This window comes from Magnolia sinica, chromosome 18, assembly GCF_029962835.1.
Source record: "Magnolia sinica isolate HGM2019 chromosome 18, MsV1, whole genome shotgun sequence".
Taxonomy (NCBI): Eukaryota; Viridiplantae; Streptophyta; class Magnoliopsida; order Magnoliales; family Magnoliaceae; genus Magnolia; species Magnolia sinica.
Genome location: NC_080590.1, coordinates 13,513,751 through 13,526,433, shown reverse-complemented (window position 1 = coordinate 13,526,433; position 12,683 = coordinate 13,513,751). Strand labels below are relative to the sequence as shown.

General features: G+C 38.3%; 1 protein-coding gene across 4 annotated transcripts in view; it reads left to right on the top strand.

Annotated features, from left to right (window-relative positions):
• Positions 1 to 217: 217 nt before the first annotated feature.
• Positions 218 to 12,683, top strand: part of LOC131232260 (nuclear pore complex protein NUP214) — a 50,914-nt gene continuing 38,448 nt past the window's right edge. For 2 of the 4 annotated variants that reach the window (XR_009164829.1, XM_058228493.1), the window contains exons 1-5: positions 218 to 692; positions 5,013 to 5,224; positions 11,248 to 11,416; positions 12,026 to 12,166; positions 12,515 to 12,639. Coding sequence is in view for 3 of the 4 variants with exons in the window: in XM_058228493.1 (XP_058084476.1) it covers positions 479 to 692; positions 5,013 to 5,224; positions 11,248 to 11,416; positions 12,026 to 12,166; positions 12,515 to 12,639 (861 nt within the window). In the remaining variant the exon portion in view is untranslated. Of the gene's footprint in view, positions 693 to 5,012; positions 5,225 to 11,247; positions 11,417 to 12,025; positions 12,167 to 12,514; positions 12,640 to 12,683 lie in introns of those variants that run through there. The other 2 variants (XM_058228494.1, XM_058228495.1) reach the window with 2 other exon arrangements.

Genomic DNA, 12,683 nt, shown 5'->3' with positions numbered 1-12,683 from the left:
CATACACAAAGCTTTAAATTGCCATTCACTTATTTTTCCATTGGTACGGTCCACATGAAATTTGAGTTTTATCAATGTTTTGTAAAACGTCTGGTTATAATATGAAAAAAATGGATGGACGGCGTGGATATACAAAAAATTTAATCAAGGTGGGCCCTACACGGCAAGGATAACACCTATAATGTGTTACCCGGGTAACAGCTAATCCGCTCCCCTTTTCGCGCGTGCCTATCGCTGCTGCGCGCGCTACCCTCCCATTCCAGCTTTCCTCCCTCGACTCCCGCCCAAACCCTCCTCTCTTCCCTGTATAAACACCCTCAAACCAAAGCTAATTACTTCTACACTCCTCGAAGGCTTGTAAGCTGTCTGGAGAGGTCGAGCTCTCCCTTAAATCGCTCCATCTCATTATAGGGTTAGGGTTTCAGATCTTCATCTCAGAGAGTGAGAGAGAGAGAGAGGTATAAGATTTTCTTCTCCGATGGCGGAATCTATCGAAGTCAGAGAAAACGCCATCGAATTAGACGAAGAAACCGAAGGCAACAGTGTTGGCTCCAGCGATTTCATCTTCCGGAAGATCGGGGAACCTGTTCCTTTGAAGCCCACCAATTCTGAATTCGACCTCGAAAATGCTCCGGTGCAGGCGCTGGCGGTCTCCGAACAGTCCCGTCTTGTATTTCTCGCGCATACAGAAGGTCGGATTTTTGCTTTTTGCTAGCGCTCTGTTGGTTTCATCTTAGGCTGGGGGTTTCTCGGGGGACTTTTATCTTCACCCCCTGTTTCTTGATAAAATACACCACTCTTCTATTTGGAGAGAGTTCATATCAATGACTGAAACATTTCTTTAAAGGGGTACATGTATAGAGAAAAGGGATGAAAATATCATTTCTCATCTTCAACTGAAGTAAGGACCGTTTCTGCTGCCCAAAATGATGTTTCTTCGATTGTCTAGCAGCTGTAAAGCGGGCCCACATTTTGGTGATCATTAAGAGTAATGCTACGATGATTTGCTTGGGGGCGATCACCCTATTATATCGACACATGTCCTTTGCTCCACATTTAATTGGAAGGAGGTAGCAGGTGAGGCATAAATCTCCATGGGGCTGATTGTGATGATTGTGTGAAATCCACGCTGTTCATCATTTGCCAAAAATCATTCGAAGACTTGATCCCAGAAACCAGCCCCCCCAATGTTACTAAAAGAAATTGAGGAGGCAGAAATCCATAGCCTGAATCATGGCTTGCGCTGTCCTTACGACAGTAAATGACCCTAGACTAGTTAAATTGGTATTGCAAAGGGTTCCAACGAGTCTACCTCCAGGATAATCCAGGCCCAGTCCTAAAAATGTTGTTGCATAAAAGATGGAAAACTAACGCACAACCCAAACACTTTTAAAAAATAACCCAGGAAAAAACGGAAATAGGGGAGGCTTGAGACAGAGAGATTAAGTGAGAGTATGAGATGATTTTCTTATGTTTTGTGGTTCTCCCAGATCTTGTATATATATAATTTGAATGGTTGCTAGGAGAGGCATGAGAGGGTGCCTTGAAGAGGCATTTGTCCGGTGGCAAGAGATGCTTGTCTTTTGATATGAAGTAGTACTATCATAGTATCATTGTAATTTAATTACAATGGGCAACATAACTGACTGGGTCAACACCCTTCCGCATCATCCTGCCTGATTGCCATCTCGATTACCACTAGGGAATTGCCACACCATCCAACTGTATGCATAACTGGCACATGGGTGCCACATCATACAACAGTCAATGCAGAGTCAACCATTGACTGAGCCTTCTTTCTTAGTCATGTTGAGCTGTAGGTTAAGCCATGGTTTGGACCATGGCTAGACTCTAGCAGAAGCTGTAATTGTTGCCAGGGCAGACCCATATCAAGCGGAGCCATTCCTTATCACTTGGTAATAGCAGTTGAACCGTTTGAGATACGCCAATGTAAGATTGGCAACAATTCAATACTAACAAATTCTAAGGTTCTAAAGCATTCCCTCCCAATTAAGGTGCCAAAAGGTTCCCAAGTAGGCCTACAACCCACTGCCCACTCCACGTGCTCTTGTGTGCATGGTTCGTCACATCGTTCTTACAGTACTTGTAGCTCGAACCCTTGATATGGAAAAACCCTATTCCCTTTCCTTTAGCCACTTATCCTTTAAACTTTAAAAAAAGAAGAAAGAAGTTAAAAAGAGCATTTCAAAACATAAAAGGGAACTTTTTTTAGGAGATTCAAATTTTTTGTCGGAAAAATAAAAACACCCCCAAATAATTTTATATTTTGAAAATATCCAACAATCCCTCATATTTTAAAAAATTGCTTAAAAATATTAAAATGCGTCGTTCAAGGTAATTGATAGATTATGCTTACATGGTGTCGTTTAGACATGAACCTTCGCTCAGTTCAAGTACGTTAGGGTTTGTAAAAGTGCTTGGTAACTGCAATTTTGAACTAAGGATTCCATTTAACAAAAATGATATATTGAAAACATAGCGTGTGTGTGTGTGTGTATATATATATATATAATTTCAAGAAGCGAGCGATTAATGGCCTTGTGCTTTTTTTCTAGTTTGGTAAGTGCTTTAGAGATAAGCCCAAGTCTTATAGGAAGCAGCCTCACTTCCACACTTACATAGGCGAACCCATATGAAGTACACCTGTATGACTTGTATAATTCCATATGAATATAGGTACACCTTTATGACTTGTTAAGAGTGAATTCTCAACCTCCCTTATAACCAAGGTGTACTGTTGCGATAACGGTGCCCACCACTACTGATACGGTTATGGGCTGTATCGACTGTTACGGTTATGGACCGTATCCCATGACGGTCGATACGTCCCTCGTAACGGCCATGGATTTTTTTGTTCTAAAAAAATCACAAAAAATCCAGAAAATTCTAAATATTTCAAATATGCATTCATTTATAATTTTGAACGTGTTTATGGTGGTGTAATGGTCTAATTTTGGTGAGAAAGTTGTATCGAATGGTTTAATGAATTTATGAACTCGATAGTCTGAAATTTATTGCAAAACTCATAGTTTTAATTTTCTAACTATCTAATACTAACGATAGATATAATATAATAAATTTAACATCAAAATATCTCACATGTGTAGGTGTTTGAGAATTTTTAAAATTGACCGAAAATAATCCAAAAAAAAAAAAGAAAAAAAAAAGAAAATCAGTTTCATAATCTATAAAATGTACATTCATATGTTCTAATTTGAATAATGCATCATATTCAACTATAATAACAAAGATTAAAAAAGCAGAAGGTATAAATTCTTATTTTTGAAGATTTTTGAAAAATGGCTCACAGAGCTTTGATTCAATTAAATCCTTGAAATAACTTATTTTGATCCTCAAATTCAAGCTAAGGATGGACATAATTTGCAGTAGAATAGTTTAAAAAATAATTTGGAAGAGAAGTGTCAAAAAATGAGAAAAATCGCAATTTAAAAGGATAAAAAAAAACTTGTTGTTTATGACCATTATGCCATGACCGTTACGGGGTAGTAATGACCTTTATGGGGTGTAACGGCCGTTACGGCTCCCGTAACGACCGGTCCGAGCAAAAAACTGGGAGTTGATTGTTTTGACTCCCATATCGCGTAACGGACTCAGCTGCTACGGCTGATACGTAACCGATTTGGTATACCTTGCTTATTACCATACAGGCATGCATACCTTGGATGGGATTGTGTACATTTCTTTTAGTGGATTAATATAGTTACTATTTCGACTTGTGTTTCCCATTGAACTTGAAGTTTCAAATCTCAGGTTGGGTTTTTATCATAAATAACTAATTTTAACGAGCTTTAGATCCATCTTCCTAGACTTCTTCTAGTTTACTCCCCTTGCAAGGCCTTTTGTAAAATGATCAGCTAAAATTCCTTTCACTGTATGAGATGATATTCACTAAATCCTAGCAGCCGTCTAATATAGTTATTACTTAGGCTTATGTGTCTGGATTTCCCATTGTATATCTAAACCTTATGATAGTGTTGCTTCGCTATCATAATGTAAAGATGTAGTAGACATTGGCTTGGACCATAGAGGAGTTTATAAAAAGTAGGCCTCTTACCCATTCCTCTTTTTTTTTCTGCTGCAGCTATATTCCCTCTCCTTTAGCCACTAATAATTTAGATCTTTTTTTGTTAAAAAGAGCATTTTCAAAGCATAAAGGAAAACTTTTTTAAGAGTTCCTTTTTTTGTGGTAAAAAAAACATCCCTAAAATATTTTTATTTTGAAAATATCCAACATCCGAAACTTAAGTGGGCCCCACAACAAGGAATAGCGGGATATGATGCATTCCATTGAAATCTTCCTGGGACCCACCAAAGTCTTGGATAAAACAGGTAGATGGTTTTTCCCTTCATCCTCCATGTACTCATCTCATGAGCAGGTTAGATGTCATATAAACATCACAGTGGGACCCAGGAAGATACCAACGGTGGGCATCTTTGTTCACACTTTTGCCTATGGTGTGCCCCCCTTGAGTTTTGGATCACATGATTTCGGACGCACCTAAAATGGGCTGGCTCAACTGATGGATGGATTGGATGACACATATACATTATGGTGGGCCTGACAGAGATTTATGTTGCCCATGCTGGGAGGAGATGACATGTGTCGCTGTAACACAGCGAATTGCCATAGCATTACTTGATCAATAATGTTCAGCTGGTTTGACCCATGCAAAGGATGGTGCCATGCAGATCTCCATTTAGCTGCATGATTGGTGTTGTTGATAACTATTGAACACGGATCATTGGAAGGCTGTTGATTTGCTGACTACCAGCTGAACATTCAGCTGATCCAGTTGAGGGGATTCTGGTGTTGTGGCCTGTTCATGATGGGCCCACCATATGAACGGCTGGAATGGCTGAACTGTTTAGTTGCTGGGTCCTGCAAAAAGGTAAAAAAGGGAATTTGCTTTACCGAGAATCTTAAAATAGTATAATACATCCTTTAATTTAGGGATGCTTTTGATCTTTAGGGTTTTGTGTTGTGAGGACGAAAGACGTCATTGAATTGGCCAAAGAGATTAAAGAAAAAGGAAAGGGTTCATGTAGCATTCAGGAATTGAGTATTGTGGACATTCAGATTGGTAGAGTTTCCATTCTAGCACTGTCAACAGACTCATCAACACTTGCTGCCTGTGTTGGTGGAGAAATTCTGTTCTTCTCTGTTACTTCGCTGCTCAACAAGGTATTATTTTGGTGAGATATATACAATTCTTGTCATGAGTTCATTTGGGTGCGCATTCCATACTCTTTGGGCCCACCTTATTTTGATCCAGACTTCATTTGGTAGGACCAACTGTGGATGGGTGATGCTGCAAGAAAGTTCACCGTCCATGGGCAGTGCTGCAAAGAGACTCTCCTATCAAGAGTCCTTGCCATTCTACTGTTGTCCTGTAAATGGATGTTTGACAAAGAAATTTGGCTACCTCTTGGATGGCTAGAGTTTTATTCTGTCACCTATCCACTGCGGGGTCCATGAGATGAGCAATTTGGATAATTGAAAAGTTGGACCTGCCTGTACCAAACATTGGCTCAAATGAAGATGCCATTAAGTCAGGCTGGGCCTTGTATGATATCTTTATCTTGATTTAGGTCTTGACTCCTTGTCAACATTTCTTTTGGATTATGTTATTTTAGGGTATATTTGGCACGGGTCATCGCTATGTGGGTTGCATCTCTTGGATATGGTTATTTTATGATGTTTAGAATTGCGACGACAATGGATATTTGGTGTTTGACAGTCACACTATCGCTATAAGCCTGCGTGGATGGTATTATATACTGTTTGATGACACACTGATTTCTCACATGATAATGACAAAATATGTAAATTATTTCTCTTACATGGCAACTGAATTAATGAGTGAACTAATCTGATTTTTGGGCCATAATCTCTACACAGGATGACCCAACTGATGAACTGCTCAGATCTTGCAAAAGTTTTCCATATTGGTACATGCACTAGCATGTAGATGGGTAGGAGTATGCACATGCGTGGACTCCTAATGTTGTATATTGTCCACAATGTGGGACCCATTGATAGGTTGTTGTTCAAAGTTAGATTTTTTGGACAATCCTAACCTCTACTTAATGGGCATCTCTTTGAGATTGAAGAGATAACACATCACACATGCCAACGTGGTGCACTTGTGTGATATCTGGTCCATGTACCAAGTGGGGTCCATCCAAAGTTGAGTTATCGTTTTGGACGGTCTAAAGTTCTGTACAACAACTACGCTGCGTGTATGGTTGCAGAAGTCACCAAATTTTTTAAATGGTCCAGACGTAACACTAGAGTCTAGCCCTTGATCATTCACCATTCCTATGTAAACTTGAATTTTAGTCCCTGTTTTTATCAGATGGTGCAACTCATTGGAAGGCACAGTTTGAGTAATCCAGACCGTTGACCTGACTTGTCCCTTTGTGGATGGACACTCCCAAAATCATTTGAGATTGGGAGGTCCTAGATCACTTGAATATAGACATTGTATTTCTCTTATGAACTGTCAATTTGTTGGCCACAAATTGAAAGGTTAAGACCGTCCTACATATGAGCTTCTTAAATTATATCAATGGGTCTTTTGATGGTTAATATTGATTTAGCACAGGACACCAGTATAATTTTCTGAGTGCATGTGTAACAACCATCATACTCTGTCACAAGGAGTAGGACTGTCGGAGCCCAATTCCCTTCTAGACTGTCCTAGCTTGCCTTGCTTAGGTATACGGGGAGTCGCTTGCTAACTGAGCACAATGTGGGGGAAACAATTATGTGATCCACCTTGTTGGTGTCACCTAATAATGGTCACTATGGATCCCAAAAATCAGAACCGTCCAAAACTTAGGTGGGCCATGCCAAAGGGAATAGTGTAAAATTATGCCTAAAACCTCTAAATTCATGTGGTATAAGCCTACCAAAGTTTTGGAATGTCTTGATTTTTGGGGTGTCCCTTCATCCCATTGGCCCACATTAGATGAATGGATTGGATGGCATATGTGCACCATGATGGGCTCCACATTATTTAGAAGGTACGCTGGGAGCTGAGAATGGGGTACTACGGAGGCTGTCAGCACCGGATTCGGCGATCGGGAATTTTGTGAATCCGGTTTCCGAGTTTGGGGCGTGACATTAATGGTGCATCTCCATCTAACAGTTCCTTGTGGCGTGGCTCACTCAAATTTTGAATTGGCTTGATTTTTGGGCTTTGGGGTGGCAGCTGATGGACGGTTTGGATCCTCCCCTACATCAGCTCAAGTCACACCCCACATTATGGATATGTCAGTCAAGCTGCTGTTTCGCTTGCTCATTTCTCTCTTACGAAATATTTTATTCCACATTTTTTTCTCCGAATCCAGCTATTTGCATAACACCTCAATTGATGCGTAGAAAAAGGGTTATCAGTGGCATTATTTAGCTAAATGTGCTACGAGCATAGCTTGTTAATGTGCCGTACATGAGACAATTGATGCCAATAGTGATATCCTTGTGCAAGTAGCCTATGATGTGTGCCAAAAGTGCCCTTATAGAAGAAAGCATCGTTTGTATAATGAAGAGCCTGTTGGGAATAGTTGAGAGGTTATTTGCCATTGTGGAGATGGTTTGGCATGGAGTGCAAGAAATTGATCTTGAAACTTGAAATGTTGCGAATCTTATCTAGCAGTGATATCATATCTTTGTCCTCTCTGTCTTTCCCTCTCTCTTAAATTGTTTCTTGAAAATTTGAGAACCTGAAAAATGCGTATATTTTCATAGTGATTGATTCACTTATATTCCTCCACTAAAAATCATTTAAACCTAGAAAAGACCAGTGTAAGATCATTTACTAGTCCTCAATAGCATATTAGTTGCACAAGCCAGGGAAACATCCAATGTAACTGAGAGAATTCAGATGTAATCATGATGGTTCAATTGAGAGTACTGATGCAATAGAAAATTGGCTAGGTGAATATGGTCTTGTTCTATTGTAAGCAATGTTTTAAATATCGACAATATCGGCCGATATATCACACGATCTATATTGTATCCCACCTGTGCGATACGAAACGCACTGGTAGTGCCAATATATCTCATATGTTCGATCTAGTAAACATTTTCAATTTCCGATCCCTTTTTTTAGTGAAATTATGTTAAATCAGTGTCAAATGGTTACAAATCCATTGGTTCTTCATGTTTTGCACAAAAAATCATGAAGTTGGAGATTTGATTTCGATATCCATTGGTACTTCATGTTCTCCATGTTTTTTTTTTCCTCGAAATTTTCAACTAGCTGTCAATTGAGACTAATTTCGGAGTATTTAAGAGTATCTGATGAAATGATAATCACATATACTCTAATTTCGAAATTTGAGTGTAGGTGGTCTGATTTGGGAAATTTTCAAAAATTTCCCAATTTCTCCCAAATTGCTTGCAATGTTGCACTCCAAACATGAAATCAAGCCTCTATGATGGCTATTCTACTGATTTGTTAAGTCTTTGTCAATTTTTGGAAAATAAAAATTATTTTTAATTAAAAATTAATAAAAAAATAAAAAAAAATATTTTTTTCTTCTAAATTTCCCTTCAACTAGCTGTTAATTAAAACTAATGTCGAAGTATTTAGGAGTGTTTGATGAAATGATCATCACGTACACTCATAATATTATGCATTCAATTTGAATATAGTTGCATTAGTTCAGTCCGACAATGCTTAGCTTAGAACCCTATACAAAGGAAACCTATTATGTGCACTTCTTATTTGAGACGTTATGATTTAAAAGAGTGTATTAAAGTCTTTTTTCGACAATCCCTGAAGTTTCATTGAAAAATTCAACCATTTTTCCAATGTTTCCTCATGTTTCCCAAAAAGTGCGATAAATTACCCAATACAAACGATATATCCCGTGCGATAACCGATATGTATCCATATCCCAAGGATGCGATACATAATGCGATATTGATATTTCAAACACTGATTGCAAGCTCTGCTGTAGATCTATATCCGAAGTTATACATTCAGATTTGGCATAAAAAAATCTCCAATAATTCATACATAGGTGCAACAGAAAAAAGAAAAATAAGATATCGGTTCTGTTTCTGGCAGATCTGGATCCAATGCCAATATGGAACAACACCAGTAGTAGAGAACAAGAAGTAATGGATAACTAGGCAGAATTACTCCCCAATTCAATGGAATTGCACCAAAGACTGTCATGTCATCTCACCAAAAGAAAAACAATCCCCATTGAAAAAATCCAAGGAAAACTTCATTAAGTTCAAAATAAAATATTAATTACCCATACTGATGCTTGGGCTGCATGTATACAGCCTTGAAAGTCTTTATAGTATCTTGTAGATCTTCCCTAAAATATCTCAATTTGCTCTTGGAAGGAAATAAACAAGAGTTAAAATCTTTCAAAAAACTGCACGTTTCAACCGTGAGTACAACCGTGTGGGTTTCAAAAACCAGGCAGTTGGTATGAGACTCCAAATATTTCTAGCCAATTGTAAATATTCCCAAAATAGTTGCTGCCTATTGTATATATTCCCATACGAAATGCTAAAAAGAAAAAGAAAAAGAAGAGGATATATCCCAGAGAAAATAGAATCTCTCCTAACTGGAAATTATATATTTATGTTGGGGTGGAACAAACCTGCTGGATATAGCATGTAATTTTGAGGGAATAACTTCCGATTGGATCTATGGGCCCCACACTCTAGTTCACAAGCAATCTGGACCATCTAGATCAACAGACCAGCAAGCGGGACCATCCATCCAAGGGCGTTGCGCATTTGGTATGGAAATACATAACATGCTTACTGATATTCAGAGTGTTTTGGGTGATGCCAAAGATGATTGAGACTTTTACGTAGGTGTGGCCATGGAATGACAACCAATGGGGTGCAAAGCAAGGTGTTCCGTATCCGTTACGATATGGCTGTAAAGGCTGATACATATAGCTAACGGCTGTGACCGTTACGCGATATGGGGGTGAAACATGACAATTATTTTTTGTTTTTTTGGACCATATCAGCCGTTACAGGGCATAATGACCATTACCCCGTAATGGTTGAAAAAGGCCACTTCTTTTTTCCATGTGAATCCATTTTTCCCTTATTTTTCACTTTTCTCATTCCAAAAGCTTTCTTTCATCGTTCTACAACAAATTTTAACCGCTCGTACTAAAGTTTTTTGGATTAAAATAGTAAATTTTTCCTTGGGCCATTTTTTTTCAGATTACGTTACCCCGTAGTAGAAGCTCGTGGGCCATTTTTTTCAAAAAAAAAAAATAGTAGTATAATATACATTTTTTTCTTTTTTTCCAATTTCTAATTCTAATGTTTTATTGTAACGCGTAAACATTAGAGACACATAACCATGCCCATGAATTCACCAGACAACCCAATATGACACTCTCGACAAAGATTGGGCCGTTACACTACCATAAACATGTTCAAAATAAAAAATGAATATAGATTTGGAATATTTACATTATTCTAGAATTTCTATATATTTTTTCAGAATTTTTCAAGCAAATTTTTTTTTTTGGGGAACCGTTACGAGGGCCATAAAGGTCGTTACACCCTCGTATCGGTAACGGTGGTGACTGTTATGGCCACCGTTACCGATATGGAATACCTTGGTGCAAAGTGCAAAATTCTCTGGTGTTTTTCTTTGCTATCTGAGCTTTATTTAGTTGATTTGTATGCAACGAATCAGTAGGATGTTCCATGACAAAGCAGAAACATCCATAATCTCTTTTCAAAAGGCTAGAGGGAGAATTGTTATCTAGTTAGGGTTCTCAAAAGCTTTTCGGGATATAATTATGATCATGTAGTGGAATATTGGGAGGATAGTTCTCCTTTTTCCTTGGGGCAATAATCTCTCATCGTCTGCTGTCTTTTCTTAATATATTTTGAGTGCCCTATGTTAAAAAAGGAAAAAATAATAATCTGGCCATCTTAAGAATTTATGTATGGTGTTTTGTCTTCATAAAAGAGTATGTCAGGGATTAAACTGTTTTAAAACTATTTCAGCAATCAAATTAATGTCTGAGTGCTAGATGCATGCATCTTTTGGTGTTTGTTACTATGCTGCTTAGAGAGATAAATTTTCAACTATTTTGCTTTTCTGTATGAGGCCTATAAGCTGTTTTTGTGCTTGGTAATTTGGTTGTTTTGCACCCATTGCTTAAACTGCTCTATTTCTTGCTTGTATTGCCATTATGGAGGAGAAAGGGCCATCTTTTTCATGTTCGCTCGGTGAATCTGGCAATGTTAAGGACTTAAGATGGAGCAAAAATGTGAAGAATTCTTTTGTTGTTCTTTCAAGCGATGGCATGCTATATCATGGAGATCTAGGTGGCCTTCTGAAGGATGTAATGGACACTGTTGATGCCAGTATGTATCTTGTGACTTTGTAAATGTGTTTTTATTCCACAATGTCAAACTTTGGTGTCTCCATGGGGAAGTATATGGATTATATACACATGTACATCCCTCCACCTATTGTTGCGTCAGAGTGATCTTGGGAAAATAAACGCCACTTTGGCCAATGGTGCACCTCTAATCAGGATGAGCTTTGTGAATGGTACATTGCACGAGCCCCTTCCCATTTGGCTACTGATTTTGAACAAAGGTGGGCCATGGGCCGCACAATGCGGTGTGGATGAGAATGGAGAAGGTGAGATGTAAAAGGGAGAAAAAAACTAAATACATGGGTGACAAACCTCATACACGTTACCCTTAAAAAGACATGTACACATGGTTGCATGTGTGATGGATGGAGCAAAAGGATAGATGTAAATCCTTTTGCAAAGGAGAGATTAATATTTTTCTGGCTTTTCTAGTCTCAGGGATCGAATGCTGTGGAAATTGGAAATTGGAGACCTTTTTTCCTACTCTTGGATGCTGTGGAAGTTACACAAGGAACCTCATAGATTCTATTTTCTATTAGATAGGATTTATATGATTTGATTATTTTAATTGTTGCTGTTTGTTTTTCTGTAGTTGATTGGAGTGTGAATGGAGATTATATTGCTGTGGCAACAAGAGGGAATACTTTAAGAATCTTGTCGTCTGAATTCAAGGAACAATTTCATATGTCACTCTTGTTTAAATCATGGGCCGATGATCCTGATGAAATAAAAGGTATGTTTCCATACGTTTTACCCCCCCCCCCCCCAAGAGACACACACACACACACACACACACACATATTTGTACAGTTCCTTATGAGAATCCAAATCTAAAAACTGCAATGTCTTTCTTGAATTTTAGGTGTACTTTTGTCTAACTGTAGAGAAAGTATACCGACTTACCATTAAACCCATTATAAGGTTTTGTTTCCAATGCATGCACATTATGCCAAAAATGTATGGGAATTGCCATTTACGTCCATGACTCTGGATATGTTGGTGTATGAGATATATCCAACTATTTAAGGTTTTTAGCTTTAGTTGCTAATCTTTTTTGTCTTTTCCTTGAAAATTTCACCAGTGGATTCTATCAATTGGGTGCGTTCTGACAGCATCACCATAGGATGCTTTAAATTAACTGAGGATGGCAATGAGAATGGTTATCTGCTTCAAGTGATCACCAACAATGATGGAAAAATTACTGAGGTTAGTTATTACCTGTGCCTTTTGGTCATAAGATCACCATTACT